The sequence below is a fragment of the Heptranchias perlo genome, chromosome 14 (assembly GCF_035084215.1).
Source record: "Heptranchias perlo isolate sHepPer1 chromosome 14, sHepPer1.hap1, whole genome shotgun sequence".
NCBI lineage: Eukaryota > Metazoa > Chordata > Chondrichthyes > Hexanchiformes > Hexanchidae > Heptranchias > Heptranchias perlo.
In genome coordinates, this window is record NC_090338.1 from 64461910 (window position 1) to 64489247 (window position 27338).

Consider the following 27338-nt stretch of genomic DNA (forward strand, 5'->3'; position numbering starts at 1 on the left):
ACTTCCAGAAGGCATTCGACAAGGTGCCGCATAAAAGATTATTGCTCAAGATAAAGAATCACTGGATTGGGGGTAATATTCTGGCATGGGTGGAGGATTGGTTATCTAACAGGAAGCAGAGAGTTGGGATAAATGGTTCATTCTCGGACTGGCAACCAGTAGCCAGTGGTGTTCCGCAGGGGTCGGTGCTGGGTCCCCAACTCTTTACAATCTATATTAACGATTTGGAGGAGGGGACCGAGTGTAACATATCAAAGTTTGCAGGCGATACAAAGATGGGAGGGAAAGTGGAGAGTGAGGAGGACATAAAAAACCAACAAGGGGATATAGACAGGCTGGGTGAGTGGGCGGAGATTTGGCAGATGCAATACAATATTGGAAAATGTGAGGTTATGCACTTTGGCAGGAAAAATCAGAGAGCAAGTTATTATCTTAATGGCAAGAAACTGGAAAGTACTGCAGTACAAAGGGATCTGGGGGTCCTAGTGCAAGAAAATCAAAAAGTTAGTATACAGGTGCAGCAGTTGATCAAGAAGGCCAATGGAATGTTGGCTTTTACTGCTAGGGGGATAGAATATAAAAACAGGGAGGTATTGCTGCAGTTATATAAGGTATTGGTGAGACCGCACCTGGAATACTGCATACAGTTTTGGTCTCCATACTTAAGAAAAGACATACTTGCTCTCGAGGCAGTACAAAGAAGGTTCACTCGGTTAATCCCGGGGATGAGGGGGCGGACATATGAGGAGAGGTTGAGTAGATTGGGACTCTACTCATTGGAGTTCAGAAGAATGAGAGGCGATCTTATTGAAACATATAAGATTGTGAAGGGGCTTGATCGGGTGGATGCAGTAAGGATGTTCCCAAGGATGGGTGAAACTAGAACTAGGGGGCATAATCTTAGAATAAGGGGCTGCTCTTTCAAAACTGAGATGAGGAGAAACTTCTTCACTCAGAGGGTAGTAGGTCTGTGGAATTTGCTGCCCCAGGAAGCTGTGGAAGCTACATCATTAAATAAATTTAAAACAGAAATCGACAGTTTCCTAGAAGTAAAGGGAATTAGGGGTTACGGGGAGTGGGCAGGAAATTGGACATGAATTTAGATTTGAGGTTAGGATCAGATCAGCCATGATCTTATTGAATGGTGGAGCAGGCTCGAGGGGCCGATTGGCCTACTCCTGCTCCTATTTCTTATGTTCTTATGTTCTTAAGAAAACTGCTCCAATAAACCACGTAAGGAATGGCATAACACAAGGAGTCCCAGAACATCGGAGGTCTGGTGTCAAGGGATTGTTAGACTCAGGTACGTACCTGCAATCTCTAACAAAGGGTTCAGAGTGACATTGTGCTAGATTATAACGAATAGGCTCTAGTCTCCTCTGCTGTTTTAACACAAAGGATCAAATCATTTATTTTAAACAGGGGCACAAACCAGCTTTATATGAACGGATTCACGTCCTTTTTGAAATAGTGGGCACTGGAATTTAAAAAAAACACGCGAAAGCATTAATTATTAGTATCGCACGGAATGATTTCAACTGTACCTTAATCCTTCAGACTTTGGCATTCCTTCAGTTTGTGAGTCTGGGAGCTAATTGAGGGGTGATCTAATCCGGGTATTTAAAATGATAAAGGTATTCATTAGAGTAGATATGGAGAAATTATTTTCTCTGGTGGAGGAATGCAGAAAGAGGGGGCATAATCTTAAAATTAGAGCTAGGCTGTTCAGGAGTGAAATCAGGAAGCACTTCTTCACACAAAGGGTGGTGGAAATTTGGAACTCTCTGCCCCCAGAGGGCTGTGGATTCTGGGTCAATTGGAGCTTTCAAGGTTGAAATCGATAGATTTTTGTTGGGTAAGGGTTATTAAGGGAAATGGAGCAAAGGCAGTTAAATGGAGCTGATGTAGAGATCAGCCATGATTGAATTGAGTGGTGTAACAGGCTCGAAAGGCTGAATGGCCTACTCCTGTTCCTAATGTTCCTATTACATTTAAATTGAAAAATTGGCTTGATTCTGGAGGGATAGCTCTGTCAACCGGCATTCTCGGTCTCAGGAAAACGCGGGCGTTGATCACCTGATGTGATGGGTGGAGCTGCAGTTGTCCACAACACCTCTTGGGTTAGGACAGTGAAAATTGGCCAGTGCTCCCGCTCGACCTCAATCCAGCGACTGGTGCTGAAAGAGTGGGCTTCAGGGACAGGATCATAGGAATTGATAGACGAGAAAAGACCAAGGCTCATCCAGTTCGACTTCTACTACCCTGGTAGTCGCAGGATACAATGATAATGGAATTGTTGACTAATCATAGCAATCGATCTCTATCAATTAGTCCACAACAGACTCAGACATGACACGAGGAAAACCCCCAGTGGTAGGTCCAAAGTCACCTGTTCCTCCCAAACATGCTTCACTCAAATTACTCATATACTGTATCCCAAAATGTTATTTTCTGAAAGAAATCTAACTAATTTGCATCTTCGTTGTGGTGCCCTCCTCCATCATCAGGTGGCCTCACTGTCAGGGCTTACAGCTGAATCTTGCCCAGTTGGGCAAAGTATTTGAGGGGGTCCCCCAGAAAACCCCTTTAGAAGGAGTAATTGGCACAAAAAAAGAGAAGCATGCTTCAGCGTGAACTCTGACCTGTACAGGAAGTAAGAGGACTGTTGTCTTTCCCATTTTAGAATCGTCCCATCACTCTGTCCACTGAAGAGGAGTATCGGCTCTTTGTGGGCTGGGGAGGAAAGGGCACACAGTATAATTAAAACAGTCATTTAATTAATTAGAATCCACTTAACAAGGCATCCTTCTGCCTCAGTGGGTAAACGTCCCACCCAGTGTCATACTCAGTCAAACAGCCCAGGAAGCTCCTAGTGAGTTGGCCTCCGCTGGCAGTCAGCGTGTTACAACTGAAAGGAAGAAGAACAAACTTGCATTTATGTAGCAACTTTCACATCCTCAGGGCCCCCTAAGCACTTATAGCCAATCAAATAATTTTGAAGTGTAATCACTGTTATAATGTAGGGAAACGCAGCAGCCAATTTGTGCACAGCAAGGTCCCACGAACAGCAATGTGATAATGAACAGTTAATCTGTTTTTAGTGATGGTGGCTGATGGTTGAATATTGGCCAGGACAATGGGAGAACTCCCTGCTCCTCTTCGAATGGAGGGAAGGAAATTGGCAAAACAGGACCATAGTTTAACATCTTATCCAAAAGACGGCTCCTCCAACAATGTAGCACTCCCTCAGTAATGCAGTAAAGTTGCAGCCTAGGTTATGTGCTCAATAGCCTTCAATGTCCTTCTGCTAAGGAGTGGAAAGATCAGCCAGTGTGTCCTCTTGTGACCACTATCCACGGACCTCTGCTGGCATGTGCATGCGTAGTCAGGTAATTGCAGTAATGGACTCAGATAACAATGGCCTCCATGGCCAAATAGCCTGATGATACTCACTATCTAGTCTCATGCATGACCAATGGCCACTTGGGCAAAGCCCTGAGGTCTGCCTGTCTATCCTACCATAAAAGTATGCCTGTCGTGAACTTAGATTCACTGCCCAGCCATGAAGCAGCTGGTGGGAAATGGAAAGATGTCACATTGATAATGGAAGGGGGAGCTCTTCTGAGGTTGGAGCTGAGGCACGTTGCTGGGTCAGGATAGAGCAAGCTTTATTCTGCATCTGACGCTGCTGGCTCTGATCCAGGAGTGTTGGATGTTTACACTGGGTGGTTATAATGGCAAAGTGCTCCATTCCCAACAGGGAAATCCCTCATTTTTATTGGGACACATCAAAATTCCAAACATTCTAGATGGAATTGTAAGGGTGTAAGGACCTTGGATAAAAAAATAATTTGCAGGTGGATCTAGATGCACTGGAGAATCGGCCTCTGTTAGAGAGGTGTCTTTTAATACAGACCAATATAGCGTGTTGCACTTGGGTAGGGACAACCCCAAACATGTGTACGACATGAACTCTCTCGGCCCCATTAATACTGGTCTAATCCCCGGTAACTGATCCATCAACCCCATCACCCTTTGGGAGCCCGTTTACTAAATATGGACTTAAAGTATGAAACTCGTGAGTGAACAGATTGGGTTAGCCTCGCTGATGTGCTGTACTCACTGTAAGTCAGGCACTCCACGGGCTGCCTGCTTCCTAACACTGTGATGCAGCCCATCTCGTTGTATTTCCACACCGTCACGACTCTCTGCTGCCTGCTGGAACCTGCCATGGAAAGAAGTGCAAGGAATTAGAGAGCCACTTCCCAGTTTCTTTTCCTTCTTCCTCGTCTCCTCTCCCGCAAGTGTTGACTTATCCCGGGATACAGTACCATGGTGGGGTGGGAGGGGGCGGCAAAGACAGCCCTCCAGTACCTCATCCAAGCGGCCATTCTTTACATGTGTTGTCCAGACAGTCAGTGTCTGGGGAGCATCACCAGCCGAGCCTGAGCCGCATCCTGTCATCTCCTGATATTCACACAGGCCCACTTTCTGGCAGCGGCCTCCCACAGAGACTGGGAACAGCGACCCTGCTTGATTTTTCTCCTCCCAAACCCTGATGCACTGAGGCTAATTGTAGCCCCACAGACTGGCGAGTGAACCTGGGGCCTTTGTGATCTGCACTGGTCAGGACCGCATAGACGGAGAATATACCAAGCACGACAGTGGAGCAGGGAGGCAATGTATTTCATCTATTTCTTAATCACACATTTTTTGTGAAGAGAGCCTTTTGTTTTTGGACCAAAATGTTGGCGAGATGGCTTGAATCAATGGTAGCACTTTTATCTCTGGGTCTAAAGATTGTGGTTTCAAGCTCCACTGCAGAGACTTGAGCACATAATCCAGGCTGAGATTCCAGTGCAGTACCGAGGGGGCGCTGCACTGTCGGAGTTGCCGTCTTTCAGATGAGACGTTAAACCAAGTCCCGTCTGCCCTCAGGTGGATGTAAAAGATCCTATGGCACTTTTGGAAGAAGAGCAGGGGTGTTCTCCCCCGTGCCCTGACCAATATATATCCCTCAGCCAACATCTGGTCATTTATCACATTGCTGCTTGTGGGACCTTGCTGTACGCAAATTGGCTGCTGTGGTTTCTGACTGCACTTCAAATATAATTCAATGGTGGGAGTCACTTTGGGACGTCCTGAGGATGTGAAAGGTGCTGTATAAATACATATTGTTCGTCTTGCTTTTTTCTTGAAGGTGATGGATGTTAGTGCAGGGGAGAATTTTAACCCACCTTGTCTGGCATTCAGTCTTCCCGCCCCATTCCCGCTGGCTACCATTTTAACTGCTCACTGCGGTTCGGTTCTGAGGCGTCCACCGGAAGCAGACCGGAGCCTCATAAATTTATGCAGATCAGAGTCTTGTTACATCCATGGGACCTCAGTTCCATTTTAACTCGGGCCTGAGCAAGGAGGCCACTGCAGTTTTCCCACCAGGTGACGGCAGGTCAGAAGCCGTCGGAAGGATGGAGAGGCCCGGAAAGTCAAGTGGAAATCTTTCCTTTGTGAGGCCAGGAGGAGCAGCAGTGCTCTTCCCAGCCCCACAAGGAGAGTCACGGCTGCCCTAGCCCCGGGACGCCCCCCACTCCCGTCCTCTCCAGCGAGACCCTCCCGAAACCCCCTCATCGTTACTTACCTTCTTAACAGAGAGCCTTCCTTTGGTGTCGGGACCTCCACTCCCGCCCGCCGGCCAGCTGCCGCTTTCCTGCCAGTTTCAGGGTTGGCAGCTGACCGGGGGCACGCAGAAGAGGCCGGGAGTTAAAATAGCACCCCGGGCCTGAAATCTGGGCATGCAAGTGGGTTTGCAATCATCCATGCACCTGGGCCTGAAACTCGCTGGAAGTTAAGACAACGCCTTAGTCTCAACACCAAGCACCGCAGGTAGAGAGGGGAGGAAGCTTCACCCAGCTATACCTGACGTGCTAACACTGCAAAAGTTCAATTTCAGACTCCATCCCCTTGACGAGCACGAAATACTAAAGAAGACATCTTTTACTGTCTTCTGAAGAACTGGAATGTGCTTATTGAGTTAAAAGCATTGCTGGCAAAACCATTGGTGAAAGTGTGGTGACGTAACTCCTTACCAATCACGTGATTGGTCTCTGGGATACAGACCAGTTGATGCAGCGGTTGTCCAATCTCATGTGTTTGGAAAGTTTCGATAGACTCGGAAACCTGGAAAAGGAAATTGGGACAACAGTCAGGCGTCGAGCTTTCCAGGGGACAGGAGTGTTACAGCAATAGGACCTGGGTTAATGTTTAGCTGAGCAGAGAGGTTAAAGGTCTCTTTGATGGGTGCCATGAGTGAAATGAACTTGGCAAGTGTCACTGAAAGTCCCAAATGATCTTACCCCACAGCAGGCAACAAGAGTATTGGAGAACCGCAACGAAAAAGGACAAGAGAGAGAAAATGAACATAAAGTGCAAGAGTAACTGAGTTGGAAAATAAGACAGTAGTAAGGGCTGATACGGACGGAGAATTTTAGAGTCAATAGCAAGAGTAAATTTTCCGGTTACATTCTCCTGCTGCATTAAGCAGGTGACTGATGCCATCTTTGTTGGAGCAGATGCTTTCATCCCTGGGAGAATCAGAACGAGCAAGATAGTGCTCTGATAATTGCACAGTTTGCAGGATCCCCCCAGGTCCAGGGCCTCATCGACCACACACACATCGCTCTGCTGTCTCCTTCATGAATCGCAAGGGCTTCCACTCCATTAATGTGCAACTGGAGTGTGATGACCAGCAGCGCGTCATGTAGGTCTGTGCCTGCTATCCTGGCAGCTGCATTTAGATTGACACATTTATACTGTGCAAATCCTCTATCCCCCCTGCCCCCCAATCTTTACCCCTGCACACCAAGTGAAAGGCTAGCTGCTCAGAGACGAGGGCTATCCCCTGCACACTCGGCTCACGACTCTTCTCATTAACCCGCACTCGGTGGCTGAACTGTGCTACAATCAGACCCATTGGTCAACTAGACCCCTCATCGAGCAGACCTTTGAAGTCCTCAATCAACGAGTCCGCTGCCTGAACAGGTCGATTGCCTTCCAGCAATAAAGCACAAAAAGGAGTGTCTGATGGGACAGTGTAGAGGGAGCTTTACTCTGTATCTAACCCTGTACCTGCCCCGGGAGTGTTTGATGGGACAGTGTAGAGGGAACTTTACTCTGTATCTAACCCGTGCTGTACCTGCCCTGGGAGTGTTTGATGGGACAGTGTAGAGGGAGCTTTACTCTGTATCTAACCCGTGCTGTACCTGCCCTGGGAGTGTTTGATGGGACAGTGTAGAGGGAGCTTTACTCTGTATCTAACCCGTGCTGTACCTGCCCTGGGAGTATCTGATGGGACAGTGTAGAGGGAACTTTACTCAGTATCTAACCCGTGCTGTACCTGCCCTGGGAGTGTTTGATGGGACAGTGTAGAGGGAACTTTACTCTGTATCTAACCCGTGCTGTACCTGCCCTGGGAGTGTTTGATGGGACAGTGTAGAGGGAGCTTTACTCTGTATCTAACCTGTGCTGTACCTGCCCTGGGAGTGTTTGATGGGACAGTGTAGAGGGAGCTTTACTCTGTATCTAACCCGTGCTGTACCTGCCCTGGGAGTGTTTGATGGGACGGTGTGGAGGGAACTTTACTCTGTATCTAACCCATGCTGTACCTGCCCTGGGAGTGTTTGATGGGACAGTGTAGAGGGAACTTTACTCTGTATCTAACCCGTGCTGTACCTGCCCTGGGAGTGTTTGATGGGACGGTGTGGAGGGAACTTTACTCTGTATCTAACCCGTGCTGTACCTGCCCTGGGAGTGTTTGATGGGACAGTGTAGAGGGAACTTTACTCTGTATCTAACCCGTGCTGTACCTGCCCTGGGAGTATCTGATGGGACAGTGTAGAGGGAACTTTACTCTGTATCTAACCCGTGCTGTACCTGCCCTGGGAGTGTTTGATGGGACAGTGTAGAGGGAACTTTACTCTGTATCTAACCCGTGCTGTACCTGCCCTGGGAGTGTTTGATGGGACAGTGTAGAGGGCGCTTTACTCTGTATCTAACCTGTGCTGTACCTGCCCTGGGAGTGTTTGATGGGACGGTGTGGAGGGCGCTTTACTCTGTATCTAACCCGTGCTGTACCTGCCCTGGGAGTGTTTGATGGGACGGTGTGGAGGGCGCTTTACTCTGTATCTAACCCGTGCTGTACCTGCCCTGGGAGTGTTTGATGGGACAGTGTAGAGGGAACTTTACTCTGTATCTAACCTGTGCTGTACCTGCCCTGGGAGTGTTTGATGGGACGGTGTGGAGGGCGCTTTACTCTGTATCTAACCCGTGCTGTACCTGCCCTGGGAGTGTTTGATGGGACAGTGTAGAGGGAACTTTACTCTGTATCTAACCCGTGCTGTACCTGCCCTGGGATTATCTGATGGGACAGTGTAGAGGGAACTTTACTCTGTATCTAACCCGTGCTGTACCTGCCCTGGGAGTGTTTGATGGGACAGTGTAGAGGGCGCTTTACTCTGTATCTAACCTGTGCTGTACCTGCCCTGGGAGTGTTTGATGGGACGGTGTGGAGGGCGCTTTACTCTGTATCTAACCCGTGCTGTACCTGCCCTCGGTGTGTTTGATGGGACGGTGTGGAGGGCGCTTTACTCTGTATCTAACCTGTGCTGTACCTGCCCTCGGTGTGTTTGATGGGACGGTGTGGAGGGCGCTTTACTCTGTATCTAACCCGTGCTGTACCTGCCCTGGGAGTGTTTGATGGGACGGTGTGGAGGGAGCTTTACTCTGTATCTAACCCGTGCTGTACCTGCCTTGGGAGTGTTTGATGGGACAGTGTAGAGGGAACTTTACTCAGTATCTAACCCGTGCTGTACCTGCCCTGGGAGTGTTTGATGGGACAGTGTAGAGGGAACTTTACTCAGTATCTAACCCGTGCTGTACCTGCCCTCGGTGTGTTTGATGGGACAGTGTAGAGGGAACTTTACTCTGTATCTAACCCGTGCTGTACCTGCCCTGGGAGTGTTTGATGGGACGGTGTGGAGGGCGCTTTACTCTGTATCTAACCCGTGCTGTACCTGCCTTGGGAGTGTTTGATGGGACAGTGTAGAGGGAACTTTACTCAGTATCTAACCCGTGCTGTACCTGCCCTGGGAGTGTTTGATGGGACAGTGTAGAGGGAACTTTACTCAGTATCTAACCCGTGCTGTACCTGCCCTCGGTGTGTTTGATGGGACAGTGTAGAGGGAACTTTACTCTGTATCTAACCCGTGCTGTACCTGCCCTGGGAGTGTTTGATGGGACAGTGTAGAGGGAACTTTACTCTGTATCTAACCCGTGCTGTACTTGCCCTGGGAGTGTTTGATGGGATAGTGTAGAGGGAGCTTTACTGTGTATCTAATCCGTTCTGTACCTTCCCTGGGAATGTTTGATGGGACAGTGTAGAGATGGAGCTTTACTCTATATGTAACCCTGCTGTTCCTGGTCTGCTAGTATTTGATGGGACAGTGTCCAGCCTTTGCTGTATCTGGTCTGGGAGTGCTCGATGCAGCATTGCACTGTTGATATCCTGTTTGTGCGCTGCAAATTATATATGTGTCAGCATTATGTGATGGCTGGATTGCATGTGGCTGTGATTTCTTCTGTGGTCAAAGAGCTTGGTAACAATCACTGAATAGAATCTTATATAGAAAGACTGGGTGGGTGAGATGACGATATCAATGGTTTTTGGAGAGAGATAAGAAAGGAAGTCTTGAATTTATATACCACCTTATCACACCTCTCAGAAACATACCTATTTCACATACAGTGAATTACTTTTGAAGTGCAATCAATGTTGCTATGTAACCAGGCACAGCAGGATCCCACAAACAGCAATGAGAGATGAATGACCAGGTAATCTGTTTTTAGTGATGTTGGTTGAGGGATGAATGTCGACCAGGACACCGGGGAGAACTCCCCTGCTCTTTTTTTAAATAGTGCCATGGGATCTTTTATGTCTAATGGAAGAGACAGACGGGGCCTCGGTTTAACGTCTCATTCAAAGGACAATACCTCCAGCAGTGCAGCCCTCCCTCAGTACAATGCCAGAGTGTTCTGCCTGGATGGTGTCCTCCAGTTCTGGTGCAGAATCTTTTGATCCACTGGTGAGAGCGTTACCAAATGAGTCAATGAAGGGGAGAGGAGAGAACTGAGGGCTGATATATAATTTACCTGGCTACCATGAGGCGCTGTGGGCCATCAGCAGCAGCAGAATTGTATTCCACCACAATCTGTAACCTCATGGCCCGGCATATTCCTCACTTGACCATTACCAACAAGCCAGGGGATCAACCCTGGTACAATGAAAAGTGTAGACGAGCATGCCAGGAGTAGTACCAGGCATACCGAAAAATGAGGTGCCAGCCTGGTGAAGCTACAACTCAGGACTACATGCGTGCTAAACAGTGGAAGCAACATGCTATAGACAGAGCTAAGCGATTCCACAACCAACGGATCAGATCAAAGCTCTGCAGTCCTGCCACATCCAGTCGTGAATGGTGGTGGACAATTAAATAACTAACGGGAGGAGGAGGCTCTGCAAACGTCCCCATCCTCAATGATGGCGGAGTCCAGCACGTGAGTGCAAAAGACAAGGCTGAAGCTTTTGCAACCATCTTCAGCCAGAAGTGCTAAGTGAATGATCCATCTCTGCCTCCTCCCGATATCATAAGAACATAAGAACATAAGAAATAGGAGCAGGAGTAGGCCAATCGGCCCCTCGAGCCTGCTCTGCCATTCAATAAGATCATGGCTGATCTGATCCTCACCTCAAATCTAAATTCATGTCCAATTTCCTGCCCGCTCCCCGTAACCCCTAATTCCCTTTACTTCCAGGAAACTGTCTATTTCTGTTTTAAATTTATTTAATGATGCAGCTTCCACAGCTTCCTGGGGCAGCAAATTCCACAGACCTACTACCCTCCGAGTGAAGAAGTTTCTCCTCATCTCAGTTTTGAAAGAGCAGCCCCTTATTCTAAGATTATGCCCCCTAGTACTAGTTTCACCCATCCTTGGGAACATCCTTACCGCATCCACCCAATCAAGCCCCTTCACAATCTTATATGTTTCAATAAGATCGCCTCTCATTCTTCTGAACTCCAATGAGTAGAGTCCCCATCTACTCAACCTCTCCTCATATGTCCACCCCCTCATCCCCGGGATTAACTGAGTGAACCTTCCTTGTACTGCCTCGAGAGCAAGTATGTCTTTTCTTAAGTATCCCCACCATCACAGAAGCCAGTCTTCAGCCAATTCGATTCACTCCACGTGATATCAAGAAACGGCTGAGTGCACTGGATACTGCAAAGGCTATGGGTCCCGACAACATCCCAGCTGTAGTGCTGAAGACTTGTGCTCCAGAACTAGCTGCGCCTCCAGCCAAGCTGTTCCAGTACAGCTGCAACACTGGCATCCACCCGACAATGTGGAAAATTGCCCAGATATGTCCTGTCCACAAAAAGCAGGACAAATCCAATCCGGCCAATTACTGCCCCATCAGTCTACTCTCAATCATCAGCAAAGTGATGGAAGGTGTCGTCGACAGTGCTATCAAGCGGCACTTACTCACCAATAACCTGCTCACCGATGCTCAGTTTGGGTTCCGCCAGGACCACTCGGCTCCAGACCTCATTACAGCCTTGGTCCAAACATGGAAAAAAGAGCTGAATTCCAGAGGTGAGGTGAGAGTGACTGCCCTTGACATCAAGGCAGCATTTGACCGAGTGTGGCGCCAAGGAGCCCTAGTAAAATTGAAATCAATGGGAATCAGGGGGAAAACATTCCAGTGGCTGGAGTCATACTTAGCACAAAGGAAGATGGTAGTGGTTGTTGGAGGCCAATCATCTTAGCCCCAGGACATTGCTGCAGGAGTTACTCAGGGCAGTGTCCTAGGCCCAACCATCTTCAGCTGCTTCATCAATGACCTTCCCTCCATCATAAGGTCAGAAATGGGGATGTTCACTGATGATTGCACTGTGTTCAGTTCCATTCGCAACCCCTCAAATAATGAAACAGTCCGAGCCCGCATGCAGCAAGACCTGGACAACATCCAGGCAATGACCATCTCCAACAAGAGAGATTCTAACCACCTCCCCTTGACATTCAACGGCATTACCATCGCCGAATCCCCCACCATCAACATCCTGGAGGTTACTATTGACCAGAAACTTAACTGGACCAGCCATATAAATACTGTGGCTACAAGAGCAGGTCAGAGGCTGGGTATTCTGCGGCGAGTGATTTACCTCCTGACTCCCCAAAGCCTTTCTACCATCTACAAGGCACAAGTCAGGAATGTGATGGAATACTCTCCACTTGCCTGGATGAGTGCAGCTCCAACAACACTCAAGAAGTTCAACACCATCCAGGACAAAGCAACCCGCTTGATTGGCACCCCATCCACCACCCTAAAGATTCATTCCCTTCACCACCAGCGCACCGTGGCTGCAGTGTGTACCATCCACAGGATGCACTGCAGCAACTCGCCAAGGCTTCTTTGACAACACCTCCCAAACCCGCGACCTCTACCACCTAGAAGGACAAGATCAGCAGGTACATGGGAACAACACCACCTGCACGTTCCCCTCCAAGTCACACACCATCCCAACTTAGAAATATATCCCCGTTCCTTTATCGTTGCTGAGTCAAAATCCTGGAACTCCCTTCCTAACAGCACTGTGGGAGAACCGTCACCACACGGACTGCAGCGGTTCAAGAAGGCGGCTCACTACCACCTTCTCAAGGGCAATTAGGGATGGGCAATAAATGCCGGCCTCGCCAGTGACGCCCACATCCCAAGAACGAATTTAAAAAAACATGATTTATATGACCTCAGCTGCGGACAGAGTTGAATAATCCAATGTTTACCACCAGGGGGAGTGCGAGAGCAGCTTGGAAAGGATTCTCTCCAATGTTCACTCCTCTGGCCTCTACTTCGAGCTTCCCAATGGCAGCACAGCTGTAATCATGGATTTAGCGGAGTTAGGGAATCACAGGAGTGAAGCACAAACCTCCACCCATGTGGCTGCTTGGCCGCAGTGCACCACCTCTCTAGCGGGTCCTTTCTCTTCTCTGTATTGTGTCCAATCCTGGGCACCACACTTTAGGAAGGATGTCAAGGCCTTGGAGAGGGTGCAGAGGAGATTTACTAGAATGGTACCAGGGATGAGGGACTTCAGTTGTGTGGAGAGACTGGAGAAGCTGGGGTTGTTGTCCTTAAAGCAGAGAAAGGGAGATTTAATAAAGGTGTTCAAAATTATGAGGGGTTTTGATCGGGTAGTTAGGGAGAAATTGTTTCCACTGGCAGGAGGGTCGGTAACCAGCGGATACAGACTTAAAATAATTGGCAAAAAATCCAGGAGGGGATGAGGAGAAATTTTTTTTCTACAGCTAGTTGTTATGATCTGAAATGCACTGCCTGAAAAAGAGAACATTTGGCTGTGGGGAAAGAGCGACTAATTAGATAACTCTTTCAAAGAGATACGATGAGCCAAATGGCCTCCTTCTGTGCTCTATGATTCCTCCTCAAGGGGCAAAATTCATCTCGGGGTTGGGGAAGCACAAAATGGGCGATGAATCGATCTATTTAACAGCCCAAGAGTTAAAATGATTTTATATCAAAATTGATAATAATAATGGTCATAGGAGAGCTGTGAACAGTGGAAGAGTTTCTTTAGAGACACAGTAGGTTAGTCATGATGTGGAGATGCCGGTGATGGACTGGGGTTGACAATTGTAAACAATTTTACAACACCAAGTTATAGTCCAACAATTTTATTTTAAATTCACAAGCTTTCGGAGGCTTCCTCCTTTGTCAGGTGACGAAGGAGGAAGCCTCCGAAAGCTTGTGAATTTAAAATAAAATTGCTGGACTATAACTTGGTGTTGTAAAATTGTTTACAACAGTAGGTTAGGGCACTGGTTGGGATGGCACTAACCTGTACAGGCTGGTAGGTTCCAGTTTGTGCTGTTAGGGTGACAGTGGGGCAATTAGGCTCAAACCCCAGCCTAGGAAGGGCATAACCAGGCGGACTCCCCCCTGCTTATTACTATCTAGTGCCACTTTGAAATGTCAGCTTGGCTGAGTGGAGTTGTGAGTTCAAATCTCACTCCAGAGACTTGAGCACATAATCTAGGCTGACTCTCCGGTGCAGTACTGAGGGAGTGCTGCACTGTCGGAGGTGCCGTCCTTTGGATGAGACGTTAAATTGAGGCCCTGTCTGCCTGTAAAAGATCCCAAGGCACTATTTCGAAGAGCAGCAGGGGAGTTCTCCCTGGTATCTTGGCCAATATTTATCCCTCAACCAACACCAAGGAAAACAGACTGTGGTTTGTGGGACCTTGCTGTGCACACATTGGCTGTTGTGTTTTCCTGCATAACAAGTGTCAAAAGTACTTCATTGGCTATGAAGCACTTTGGGACATCCTGAGGATGTGAAAGGTGCTCTATAAATGCAATTTTTTTTCTTTCATCCTGCTAGAAAATGTATGTGTGTGGATACCGGGGGGAGACAGATGGGTCTTGGCTGTGATGCCGTACACAGTTGAATAACCTGCCAACGTTCACTAACTAGACCATATGAGAGAGGCATTGGAGGGTCCCTGATACCCCAGCAAGAGTCTGCCCCTTTAGGGGAGGAGGAGGAGGAGGGAAAAAGTGGTAAACAAAATCAACAGTGCTAGCCCCATCAGTCGGAAATTTTCTACAAGTCCCGGAATTATTCCGACGAGGAAAGGAATTGGATGCACTCACCATCTCTCCGGAGCTTGGATCAAAGATGGAAGGGGACAGAATGCCATTGCAGATCCAAACAGTGTTCACGCAGGGCACAAAGCAGAGGCTGCTTATATACCCTGCAAAGTGAGGAAGCTTCTGGATTAGCTGTCCATCCTGGGACCAGACTTTCACACTTTTATCGAAGGAGCCAGTCACCAGCCTGTATTGGATTTGGAGAGAGGGCTCATTAAAGTGAGTCAAACGCTAATATCTCTGTGGACAAACATGGCAACATTGTAAAGTCAGTCCATATAATGCCACCCCTTTTACCATACACATAATCCAATGAAAATCTTCACCTCACACACTTCCCTTCTTCCTACAATTTTTTTTAATATCATTCTGGGGATGTGGGCAAAGCCGGCATTTATCGCCCATCCCTAGTTGCCCTTGAGAAGGTGGCGGTGAGCATCTTCCTTGAACTGCTGCAGTCCGTGTGGTGAAAGTATTCCCACGATGATGTTAGGTCAGGAGTTCCAGGATTTTGACCCAGCGACAACGAAGTATTAAAAAGGATTTGAAAGAGGAAACCATCGTCGTCAGTCGACGATCGTCAGAGCCCCTACAAGCGTCCTCCATACCTCTTCATGCAGCATACATGATAGTAATTCCTCTATGGGGGGGTTTTCTGTCTCCCGAACTGGTTGAGTATTGAGCACTGCACGCCGATTTTTCGGCCTTTACCACAAAACGGGCACTGCGAGGCCGAATTTCTAGGCCCAAATCTTTTGTTTTGCAACATATCTGTTACCAAAGCATTAGCAATCAGGAGGTACACCCTGCCGTGTCAGGCAGTGAGGCTCTACAGTGCCCCTTACCTTGTGCTCTCGTGTTCCCGGACGACCATCAGATTCGTGATTCCCGCATCGTGAGCACTGGGGTTACAGTAGACAACCTGCAGGGTTTTGCTGTTTGGATACGAGCTGGTGTTATAAATGATGAGTTTCTTGTCGTACCTTTACAAACAAGAAGAGTGGAAACGTTTGTCAGTCCGAGGGGCTAAGGAATCTTTATTTGAGACAATTTCCCCACCCTCGGTGCCTCGGTCACCCTCCCTCAGCTTCCTTTAGCTCTATGGGGAAGGTGGGGGTATATAGGACGAGGAGTACGCTACTCAGCCCCTCGGGCCTGCTGTGCCATTCAATTAGATCATGGCTGATCTGCACCTCCACTCTACCCGCTCTTGCTCTATATCACTTGGTACCCTTACCTAACAAAAAAATCTATCAATCTCGGCCTTGAAAGCTCCAATTGACCCCCAGCATCCACAGCCTTTTGGGGGACAGAGTTCCAGATTTCTGTTTGTGTGAAAAAGTGCTTCCTGATTTCGATCCTGAATGGCCTAGCTCTAATTTTAAGATTATGCCCCGCTGTTCTTGATTCCCCAACCAGAGGAAATAATTTCTCCATATTTACACTATCGAATCCTTTTAATATTTCAACAATTCGATTAGATCACCCCTAATGAGAAAAGCTGCGATTTAAATTCAAGTTCTTTCTTTTGATCGAGTGCTCTGTAAGGATGTTTAATGTGTTATGTATTAACTTCCTTTTCCTGCTATTTTAACAGTAGTGTTGACCCGAAACAGACCCATTTCACTCTGATTATCTCGAAATATCTTTACACTTCTGCCCACACTACCGGATGGTAGAATTTCCTCTTCCTGTGCACACTTGCGTTTCTGAATCGACTGCATCTGACCAGGGTGTTGCTCGGTGAAATGATGTACTTCCAATCGCAAAAAGCCCTGTTGGTCATTTAATATTTGAACAAAGCTTCGCTTCAAAACATAATGCTGTTAATCCACTGGAGGAACAGTCTCCTGAATTAGTCGGAAGCCATTTTACATTACAGGAGAGGATCCCAACAGTGGAGCAACACTGTGGTGGGAATTCCGTTACCTCCATGTCACACCCCCTCTTGACTTGGACATATACCACCGTTCCTTCATCCTGGAATTTCCTACCCAACGCCATCATGGGAGCACCATGATGACCAGGACTGCAGCATTTCAAGGGCCCACCACCACCACCTCCTCAGGCAATCTAAGGATCATAGTATCATAGTAGGTACAGTACAGGAGGAGGCCATTCAGCCCATCGTGCCTGTGTCGACTCTTTGAAAGAGCTATCCAATTAGTCCCATTCGCCTGCTCTTTCCCCATAGCCCTATAAATTTTCTCCCTTCAAGTATTTATCCCACTCCCTTTTGAAAGTTACTATTGAATCTGCTTCCACCACCCTTTCAGGCAGTGCATTCCAGATCATAACAACTCGCTGCGTAAAAAAACATTTCCCCATGTCGCCTCCGGTTCTTTTGCCGATCGCCTTAAATCTGTGTCCTCTGGTTACTGACCCTTCTGCCAATGGAAACAGTTTCTCCTTATTTACTCCATCAAAACTGTTCATGATTTTGAACACCTCTATCAAATCTCCCCTTAACCTTCTCTGTTCCAAGGAGAACAACCCCAGCTTCTCCAGTCTCTCCACATAACTGAAGCCCTTCATCCCTGGTACCATTCTAATAAATCTCTTCTGCACCCTTTCTAAAGCCTTGACATCCTTCCTAAAATGTGGATGGGCAATAAAAGCGGGCTTTGTCAGTGACTACGCTCCAGTGAAGCACCTTGGGGTGTTTTACTACGTTAAAGGCGCTATATAAATGCAAGTTGTTGTTATGGTTAAACAAATTTGGGGAGTCCCTAGGCCTTGGTTCTTATCAACCTGTGCTTATGGTCTCTGGGCTTGGATAAATGGCAAGTCTCACTGTGAGGAGAGAGGGGATACTTCATACCAGGCAAATGCAGACTCTGCTTATATATATTTCTCAGTATTTTGACTTGGAGACTCTTAAACAAGATGATGGATTTCAGAAACTCATAACACTAATTGCCTTGATCTATCCTTAAGAACATAAGAAATAGGAGCAGGAGTAGGCCATATGGCCCCTCCAGCCTGCTCCGCCATTCGATAAGATAAGACCATAAGAGATAGGAGCAGGAGTAGGCCATTCAGCCCCTCGAGCCTGCTCCGCCATCTAATGAGATCATGGCTGATCTGATTTTTACTTCAACTCCACTTTCCCGCCCTTTCCTTTGACTCCCTTGCTGACCAAAAATATGTCTAACTCAGCCTTGAATGTATTCAATGATTCAGCTTCCACAGCTTTTTGGGGTAAAGAATTCCAAAGATTCACGACCCTCTGAGAGAAGAAATTCCTCCTCATTTCCATCTTAAACGGGTGACCCCTTACTCTGAGACTATGCCCCCTAGTTTTAGATTCCCCCATGAGGGGTAACATCCTCTCAGCATCTACCCTATCGAGTCCCCTCAGAATCTTGTATGTTTCAATAAGATCTCATGACTGATCTTTCCCACCCGATCCCCATATCCCTTGATTCCCTTAGAGTCCAAAAATCTATCAATCTCAGCCTTGAATATACTAAACGACTGAGCATCCACAGCCCTCTGGGGCAGAGAATTACAAAGATTCACAACCCTCTAAGTGAAGAAATTTCTCCTTATCTCAGTCCTAAATGGTCAACCTCTTATCCTGAGACTATGCTCCCTGGTTCTAGACTCTTCAGCCAGAGGAAACAACCTCTCAGCATCTACCCTGTTAAGCCCCCTCAGAATCTTATGTGTTTCAATGAGATCACCTCTCATTCTTCTAAACTCCAGGGAATATAGGCCCATTCCACTCAATCTCTCCTCACAGGACAACCCTCTCATCCCAGGAATCAATCTAGTGAACCTTTGTTGTACCGCCTCTAAGGCAAGTATATCCTTCCTTAGGTAAGGAGATCAAAACTGTACACGGTACTCCAGGTGAGGTCTCACCAAAGCCCTGTACAACTGTAGCAAGACTTCCTCACTCTTGTACTCCAACCCCATTGCAATTAAGGCCAATATACCATTTGCCTTCCTTATTGCTTGCTGTACCTATATGTTAACTTTCTGTGTTTCTTGTACATGGACACCCAAATCCACATGAATACCGACATTTAATAGTTTCTCACCATTTAAAAAATATTTTTTTTTCTATTCTTCCTACCAAAGTGAATAACCTCACATTTCCCCACATTATACTCCATCTGCCACTTCTGGCCCACTCACTTAACCTGTCTATATCCCTTTGCAGACTCTTTGTGTCCTCCTCACAGATTACTTTCCCAACTAGCTTTGTATTGTCAGCAAACTTGGATACATTACACTTGGTCACCTCATCTAAATCATTAATACAGATTGTAAATAGCTGAGGCCCCGGCACTGATCCTTGCGGCACTCCACTAGTTACAGCCTGCTAACCTGAAAATGACCGTTTATTCCAACTCTCGGTTTTCTGTTCGCTAATCAATCCTCTATCCATGCTAATATGTTACCCCCAACCCCATGAGCCCTTATCTTGTGTAACAACCTCTCGTGTGGCAACTTATCACATGCCTTTTGAAAATCGAAATTTACTACATCCATTGGTTCCCCCTTATGTACCCTGCTAGTTACACCCTCGAAAAACTCTAATAGATTTATCAAACACGATAAACCATGTTGACTCTGCCTAATCATATCATGATTTTCTAAGTGCCCTGTTACCGTGTCCTTAATAATGGATTCCAGCATTTTCCTGATGACTGATGTCAGGCTAACTGGCCTAACTGTTTTCTCTTTCTCTCCTTTCCTGATACTGTAAATCCTTGTTTTACAGGTACTTACCCAGCAGAATATATCCGTGTATCAAGGCAGACAACGGACGACACAATGTCCTTATGTGTGCGATCAGTGAAGCTCTTCCCCAAATCTAACACATGACCAGAATCTTTCTTGTCATCCAAAGCAAAAACCCTGAGCTGGTCTTTGAATCCGCAGATGAGTTGATGCCTCCGGTGATTGATTGCCATGCAAAATACAGCAGCGTTTAACTGCAAATGAAAGACCGAGTGAACAGAAGCATGGAATGCATTTCTAATCTACTCATTCATTTGCTGTTTTTGGGATCTTGCTGTGCACAAATGTGTCTGTTCATTTGCTTACATAGCAACAGTGACTACACTTTAAATGTAATCCAATGGTTGTAAAGCGCTTTGGGACATCCTGTGGACATAAAAGGTGCTAAATAAATGCAAGTTCTTTCTTTCTTAATCCAGTAGACGTGCATCAATCAATTTATTTATTACTAGTCATTTAGATGTTAGCTGTGGCTCAGTGGTAGCACTCTCTCCTCTGAGTCAGAAGGTCATGGGTTCAAACTGTGCTCCAGGGATTTGAGCACAAAATCCAGGCTGACGCTCCAGTGCAGTACTAAGGAAGTGCTGCATTGTTGGAGGTACCGTCTTTTGGGTGAGACATTAAACCGAGGTCCCGGTTGCCCTCTTGGGTGGATCTAAAAGATCCCAGAGCATTATTTCAAAGATGAGCAGGGGGAGTTCTCCTGGTGGCCTGGCTGATATTTATCTCTCAACCAACATCACTGAAACAGATTTTCTGGTCATTATTTCATGTTGTTTGTGGGAACTTGCTGTGCACAAATTGGCTGCCGTGTTTCCTACATTACAACAGTGACTATATTTCAAAAGCTTTCCTCCCTATTCTTAACTTCCTTAGCTTTAATAGTGGCCTCTGGAATTTGCTACTCCTTACGAGGTCAACTTGACAATTTGGAATAAAATCGTAACAACAACAAAAAAAAAGGTCCAAAGATGAAAGTGGAAGCCGCAGAATACAACTCTTACCTTAATCCGGTCAAACACAGTGGCTCCAACAGTCCACACCACGATAGTCCCATCATTCGATGCTGAGAAAAGGAGCTTGGGTTCAACCCAGTACAACAACTGTGTGACCATACCAGTGTGCTCAAAGACTGAAAAGGTCAGTTGTCCAGTCTCCAAATCCCACCATTTAATAACACCATCTGAACAAAGGCAAAAGAGGAAGTGTTCTTTGAATAAACATTGCACAATGATTACACTCCATATTAAGTGTTTCTTTTCCAGAGTTTTACATAGGAACAGGAATAGGCCACTCAGCCTCTCGAGCCTCTTCTGCCTTTCAATTGGATCATGGCTGATCTGTGCCTCAACTCCATTTACCCGTCTCAGCTCCATATTCCTTGATCCCTTACCTAAGAAAAATCTATCGATCTCAGACTTGGAAATTCCAATTGTCCCAGCATCCACAGCCTTTTGAGGGAGAGAATTCCAGATTTCGACTACCCTTTGCTTGAAAAAATGCTTCCTGATTTCCTTCCTGAATGGTCTAGCGCTAATTTTAATATTATGTCCCGATTTTTCGGTCAATAGAAATACAAATCGGGAGAGATGCAAAACGGGCTGCCAATTCACTATCACCCGTTGTACACTATCACATAAGATCCACCCAAATAAGTCTACGACTGACATAGTTGTGCACATCGGGAACAGCAGTGTTCCATGGTTGAAGTTGATGAAGATAATTGGGGTAGGATGGCCAGGGCCTACACATGGACTACTCTACCTCGCCCAGGACCGCCATTGGGTTCGGGTGCCCGTCCTTGTAACATCAGGTGTGGGCGGCAGTATAATCCCCATCTTCGTTCTCATATCACCCTCCCTGTGGCTCTGTGGGAAGGCATTGGGCAGCCGACGACGGGGTACTTGGTGGATTGGTCTCAATGGATTGTTTAGGATGCCTTTCTATTTTCCTCTCCCCCTTCCATAATGATTATTCTGCTGCTGGCCATTTGCTTTTCTTACCCTCGATTGTTAGCTCGCTCTGCCTGAAGCAGGATGGAATAATCTGCTGGGAAAACAAACGGTTACGACACGATAGTCTTTCCGTAAACACTGTGACTAAAGTCCTGAGCTGTAAGAAGCCACATTAAATTGACCTTGTTTGATTGAAATGAGAGGAGATATCAGTGTTTACGCTCAGATCTCAATAGGTTGCTTATCTCACCTGGGTTACTGCCAGCCCATTGTACACACTTGTTAAAAAGTTCTCCTCATTCTTTGCCCATCACCTATGCGGATGTTATTGTACAGCTGTGGTTAGTATTGGGGCAGTGGGGGGGTGGGGAGAATGGGGGGGGGGGGGGTTGTGGAGGGGGTGTGAGGGGAATTTTATATTTCTCTTTTTATCGTCTTCCTTCCCCTGAAATTCTCCAGCTTAAGTCTTCATTTACTACACATGACCCATTGTGATTATCAGCAGCATGGGGCTTTCCTTGATATTCCACATTATTCCTGCAGCCGGTGAATCCTTAGGGGGGCTCAGTTTCATCGGAACTTCTTCGCATTTGAGCCGAGGCAGCGAAGGAGTGGACTTCCTGAGTGCTCGGTGCGAGTCCTTAACATGGTGGTGATAAAGTCCTGCCAGCGCTACTTTAGGACAGGTGTGAACCAGGATAGTCTAGTTCAAGTGCTCACACCACATCTGTCCCTAAGTGTAGATGAGCTAATCGATCGCTGGTTGGAGTAAAACCGAGTCCATTCCTGTCCTCATTGTGCCTTCACACACTTGCGTTCTCTGATAAGTATCAGCAGTTGATTCTCCTCCCTCTTAAACCTGAGGTTACTGAGGCCAGCTGTAGCATCTAACTGCTACCCCGGCTGAGATCAATAAGGCAAACCGAAGAAATTCATGCAAACAATGGATTAAATAACGTCAAACTTAAGATGAGGACAACAGCTTCACATGATAAGGGGACAAGGGGACATAACCTTAAAATCAAGGCCAGGCCATTCAGGAGAGAAGTTAGGAAACAGCGAGTGAGATAGTAAACAGTGAGTGAGATAGTAAACAGTGGGTGAGATAGTGAACAGTGAGTGAGATAGTAAACAGTGAGTGAGATGGTAAACAGTGAGTGAGATGGTAAACAGTGGGTGAGATAGTAAACAGTGAGTCAGATATTAAACAGTGGGTGAGATGGTAAACAGTGAGTGAGATGGTAAACAGTGGGTGAGAGAGTAAACAGTGGGTGAGAGAGTAAACAGTGAGTGAGATGGTAAATAGTGAGTGAGAGAGTAAACAGTGGGTGAGAGAGTAAACAGTGAGTGAGATGGTAAACAGTGGGTGAGAGAGTAAACAGTGGGTGAGAGAGTAAACAGTGAGTGAGATGGTAAACAGTGGGTGAGAGAGTAAACAGTGGGTGAGAGAGAAAACAGTGAGTGAGATGGTAAACAGTGAGTGAGAGAGTAAACAGTGGGTGAGATGGTAAACAGTGAGTGAGATGGTAAACAGTGGGTGAAAGAGTAAACAGTGGGTGAGATGGTAAACAGTGGGGGAGTTGGTGAACAGTGGGTGAGATGGTAAACAGTGGGTGAGATGGTAAACAGTGGGTGAGATGGTGAACAGTGGGTGAGATGGTAAACAGTGGGTGAGATGGTGAACAGTGGGTGAGATGGTAAACAGTGGGTGAGATGGTGAACAGTGGGTGAGATGGTAAACAGTGGGTGAGATGGTGAACAGTGGGTGAGATGGTAAACAGTGGGTGAGATGGTGAACAGTGGGTGAGATGGTAAACAGTGGGTGAGATGGTGAACAGTGGGTGAGATGGTAAACAGTGAGTGAGAGAGTAAACAGTGGGTGAGAGAGTAAACAGTGGGTGAGAGAGTAAACAGTGGGTGAGATGGTAAACAGTGGGTGAGATGATAAACAGTGGGTGAGAGAGTAAACAATGGGTGAGAGAGTAAACAGTGGGTGAGATGGTAAACAGTGAGTGAGATGATAAACAGTGAGGGAGATGGTAAACAGTGGGTGAAATATTAAACAGTGAGTGAGATAATAAACAGTGGGTGAGATAGCAAACAGTGAGTGAGATGATAAACAGTGGGTGAGATAGCAAACAGTGAGTGAGATGATAAACAGTGGGTGAGATAGCAAACAGTGGGTGAGATGATAAACAGTGGGTGAGAGAGTAAACAGTGGGTGAGAGAGTAAACAATGGGTGAGAGAGTAAACAGTGGGTGAAATAGTAAACAGTGGGTGAAATAGTAAACAGTGAGTGAGATAATAAACAGTGGGTGAAATAGTAAACAGTGGGTGAAATATTAAACAGTGGGTGTGATAGTAAACAGTGGTCGGGATAATAAACAGTGAGTGAGATGGTAAACAGTGAGTGAGATGATAAACAGTGAGGGAGATGGTAAACAGTGGGTGAAATATTAAACAGTGAGTGAGATAATAAACAGTGGGTGAGATAGCAAACAGTGAGTGAGATGATAAACAGTGGGTGAGATAGCAAACAGTGAGTGAGATGATAAACAGTGGGTGAGATAGCAAACAGTGGGTGAGATGATAAACAGTGGGTGAGAGAGTAAACAGTGGGTGAGAGAGTAAACAATGGGTGAGAGAGTAAACAGTGGGTGAAATAGTAAACAGTGGGTGAAATAGTAAACAGTGAGTGAGATAATAAACAGTGGGTGAAATAGTAAACAGTGGGTGAAATATTAAACAGTGGGTGTGATAGTAAACAGTGGTCGGGATAATAAACAGTGAGTGAGATGGTAAACAGTGAGTGAGATGATAAACAGTGAGGGAGATGGTAAACAGTGGGTGAAATATTAAACAGTGAGTGAGATAATAAACAGTGGGTGAGATGGTAAACAGTGAGTGAGAGAGTAAACAGTGGGTGAAATAGTAAACAGTGGGTGAGATAGTGAACAGTGAGTGAGATGATAAACAGTGGGTGAGATAGCAAACAGTGAGTGAGATGATAAACAGTGGGTGAGATAGCAAACAGTGGGTGAGATGATAAACAGTGGGTGAGAGAGTAAACAGTGGGTGAGAGAGTAAACAATGGGTGAGAGAGTAAACAGTGGGTGAAATAGTAAACAGTGGGTGAAATAGTAAACAGTGAGTGAGATAATAAACAGTGGGTGTGATAGTAAACAGTGGGTGAAATAGTAAACAGTGGGTGAAATATTAAACAGTGGGTGTGATAGTAAACAGTGGTCGGGATAATAAACAGTGAGTGAGATGGTAAACAGTGAGTGAAATATTAAACAGTGAGTGAGATAATAAACAGTGGGTGAGATAATAAACAGTGGGTGAGATGGTAAACAGTGAGTGAGAGAGTAAACAGTGGGTGAGATAATAAACAGTGAGTGAGATGATAAACAGTGGGTGAGAGAGTAAACAGTGAGTGAGATGATAAACAGTGGGTGAGATAGTAAACAGTGAGTGAGATGATAAACAGTGGGTGAGATAGTAAACAGTGAGTGAGATGATAAACAGTGGGTGAAATATTAAACAGTGGGTGAGATAGTAAACAGTGGTCGGGATAATAAACAGTGAGTGAGATGGTAAACATTGGGTGCGATAGTGTCTCAGCTCAATCCCAGAAATACTGTTGTAATTTACTACTAGTGGCGATATAATGAGGAATAATCTATGAAAATATTCTAACTGTCTGCTTGGCCCAATGCATCAATGGATAGCACTCTTGCCTCTGAGTCGGAGGGTCATGGTTTCTAGGTTGTTGCTTCAGTGCATTATTGAGGGAGTGCTGTACTGATGGAGGTGCTGAGTTCTGGATGAGACTTTAAACTGAGGCCGCATCTGCGTGTACAAGATCCCATGCCAGTTGGTGTTCTGCCTAATATCCCTCAACCAAAATCATTAAAATGGACTAACTGGTCTCTCAGTGACCTTGTCGTGTGCAAGTTAATTGTCATGCTTGTCTATATTACAACAGAGATTACACTTCAAAAGTTTAATCATTGGCTGTGAAGCACTTTGGGACGTCCTAAGGTCACGAAAGGCTCTGTATAAATGCAAGTTCTTTTTTTCTTATACTACAATCTGCGAAACAAGTGATTTTAAATATTGATATTTACAGCAGTAACCTGCTTAGCACTCTTACCGTCAAAGCCAGTCAGGAACTCTCTTCGAGCCAAGTGATACCCCAGAGCACTCACTGAACGGTTGTGGCAGTCTGGGAGTGTCAGATGCTTCTGCATGGACATCTTGAATTGGATGTACAGAGGGACGCACGGCGAGGAATCAAGAGAGACGGATAATCTGTGTTATGTCCCTGGTTTGGGTCCTTGATCAACAGCATCTTAGAACTCTTCTGCCCCAGCTTAGACTAACAAGAGACATTGCGGGAAAATCCTCTTTAATGTCACTTCATCTCTTAGCCAAGCTCAGACACACATACAGTAGAGAGTGCTGCATCTCCCTCTGTGGAGCTGGTCTCACTCTAACCCACTCCTCTGTGTCAGACAATGGGATAAGTGGCCAACAGCCCCGACTCCGCAGGGCACCAACACAGCTGCATAGTTTAAAAACTTCCTGCTCTGCAACCATGGAAACGAGACGCCAAGTCAGGTGACTCAATGTCAATAACATGGGCCTCAGGCCAGGTTTTAGTGCTTAAGAGAAAGGATCCTTTGTAAAATAAACTTTGAAATGGAGACTAATGCAACACAATGGTGAGTAATATGAAAGTGAGAAATAAAATCATTATCACAGGCTCTTAACTCCGAATTCATACTTACCAACATTGCAAACCTATCGTTCATATAAATACAAATAACAATAAAGCATCGGAAGCTATGTTTCTCATGAAAGAGTTATAAAATGCACCAGTCCATCTGTTCCAGTACAGCTACAACACTGGCATCTACCTGACAATGTGGAAAATTGCCCAGGTATGTCCTGTCCACAAAAAGCAGGACAAATCCAATCTGGCCAGTTACCGCCGCATCAGTCTACTCTCAATCATCAGCAAAGTGATGGAAGGTGTCGTCGACAGTGCTATCAAGCGGCACTTACTCACCAATAACCTGCTCACCGATGCTCAGTTTGGATTCCGCCAGGACCACTCGGCTCCAAACCTCATTGGTCCAAACATGCACAAAAGAGCTGAATTCCAGAGGTGAGGTGAGAGTGACTGCCCTTGACATCAAGGCAGTATTTAACCAAGTGTGGCACCAAGGAGCCCTAGTAAAATTGAAGTCAATGGGAATTAAGGGGAAAACTCTCCAATGGCTGGAGTCATACCTAGCACAAAGGAACATGGTAGTGGTTGTTGGAGGCCAATCATCTCAGCCCCAGGACATTGCTGCAGGAGTTCCTCAGGGCAGTGTCCTAGGCCCAACCATCTTCAGCAGCTTCATCAATGACCTTCCCTCCATCATAAGGTCAGAAATGGGGATGTTCACTGATGATTGCACAGTGTTCAGTTCCATTCGCAACCCCTCAAAAAATGAAGCAGTCCGAGCCTACATGCAGCAAGACCTGGACAACATCCAGGTCGCGGGTTTGGGAGGTGCTGTTGAAAAAGCCTTGGTGAGTTGCTGCAGTGCATCCTGTGGATGGTACACACTGCAGCCACAGTGCGCCGGTGGTGAAGGGAGTGAATGGTTAGGGTGGTGGATGGGGTGCCAACCAAGCGGGCTGCTTTGTCCTGGATGGTGTCAAGCTTCTTGAGTGTTGTTGGAGCTGCACTCAACCAGGCAAGTGGAGAGTATTCCATCACATTTCTGACTTGTGCCTTGTAGACGGTGGAAAGGATATGGGGAGTCAGGTGGTGAGTCACTTGCCACAGAATACC

General features: G+C 46.4%; 1 protein-coding gene and 1 long non-coding RNA gene across 2 annotated transcripts in view; one reads left to right on the top strand and one right to left on the bottom strand.

Moving 5' to 3' along the window:
• The window catches only part of LOC137332184 (uncharacterized), a 91123-nt gene extending 71178 nt beyond the window's left edge, over window positions 1-19945 (top strand). The window contains exon 2 of the long non-coding RNA XR_010965614.1: window positions 19512-19945. This is a non-coding gene — a long non-coding RNA (uncharacterized lncRNA). The remainder of the gene's footprint in view (window positions 1-19511) is intronic.
• The window catches only part of LOC137332183 (uncharacterized WD repeat-containing protein alr3466-like), a 76575-nt gene extending 50580 nt beyond the window's left edge, over window positions 1-25995 (bottom strand). The window contains exons 1-8 of the mRNA XM_067995883.1: window positions 25644-25995; window positions 20536-20714; window positions 19520-19725; window positions 15625-15762; window positions 14783-14966; window positions 6087-6177; window positions 4124-4225; window positions 2643-2733 (exon numbers count right to left, since the gene is read on the bottom strand). Of these exons, the coding sequence (XP_067851984.1) occupies window positions 2643-2733; window positions 4124-4225; window positions 6087-6177; window positions 14783-14966; window positions 15625-15762; window positions 19520-19725; window positions 20536-20714; window positions 25644-25746 (1094 nt within the window). The 5' untranslated portion in view covers window positions 25747-25995. The remainder of the gene's footprint in view (window positions 1-2642; window positions 2734-4123; window positions 4226-6086; window positions 6178-14782; window positions 14967-15624; window positions 15763-19519; window positions 19726-20535; window positions 20715-25643) is intronic.
• Between the last annotated feature and the right edge of the window lie 1343 nt (window positions 25996-27338).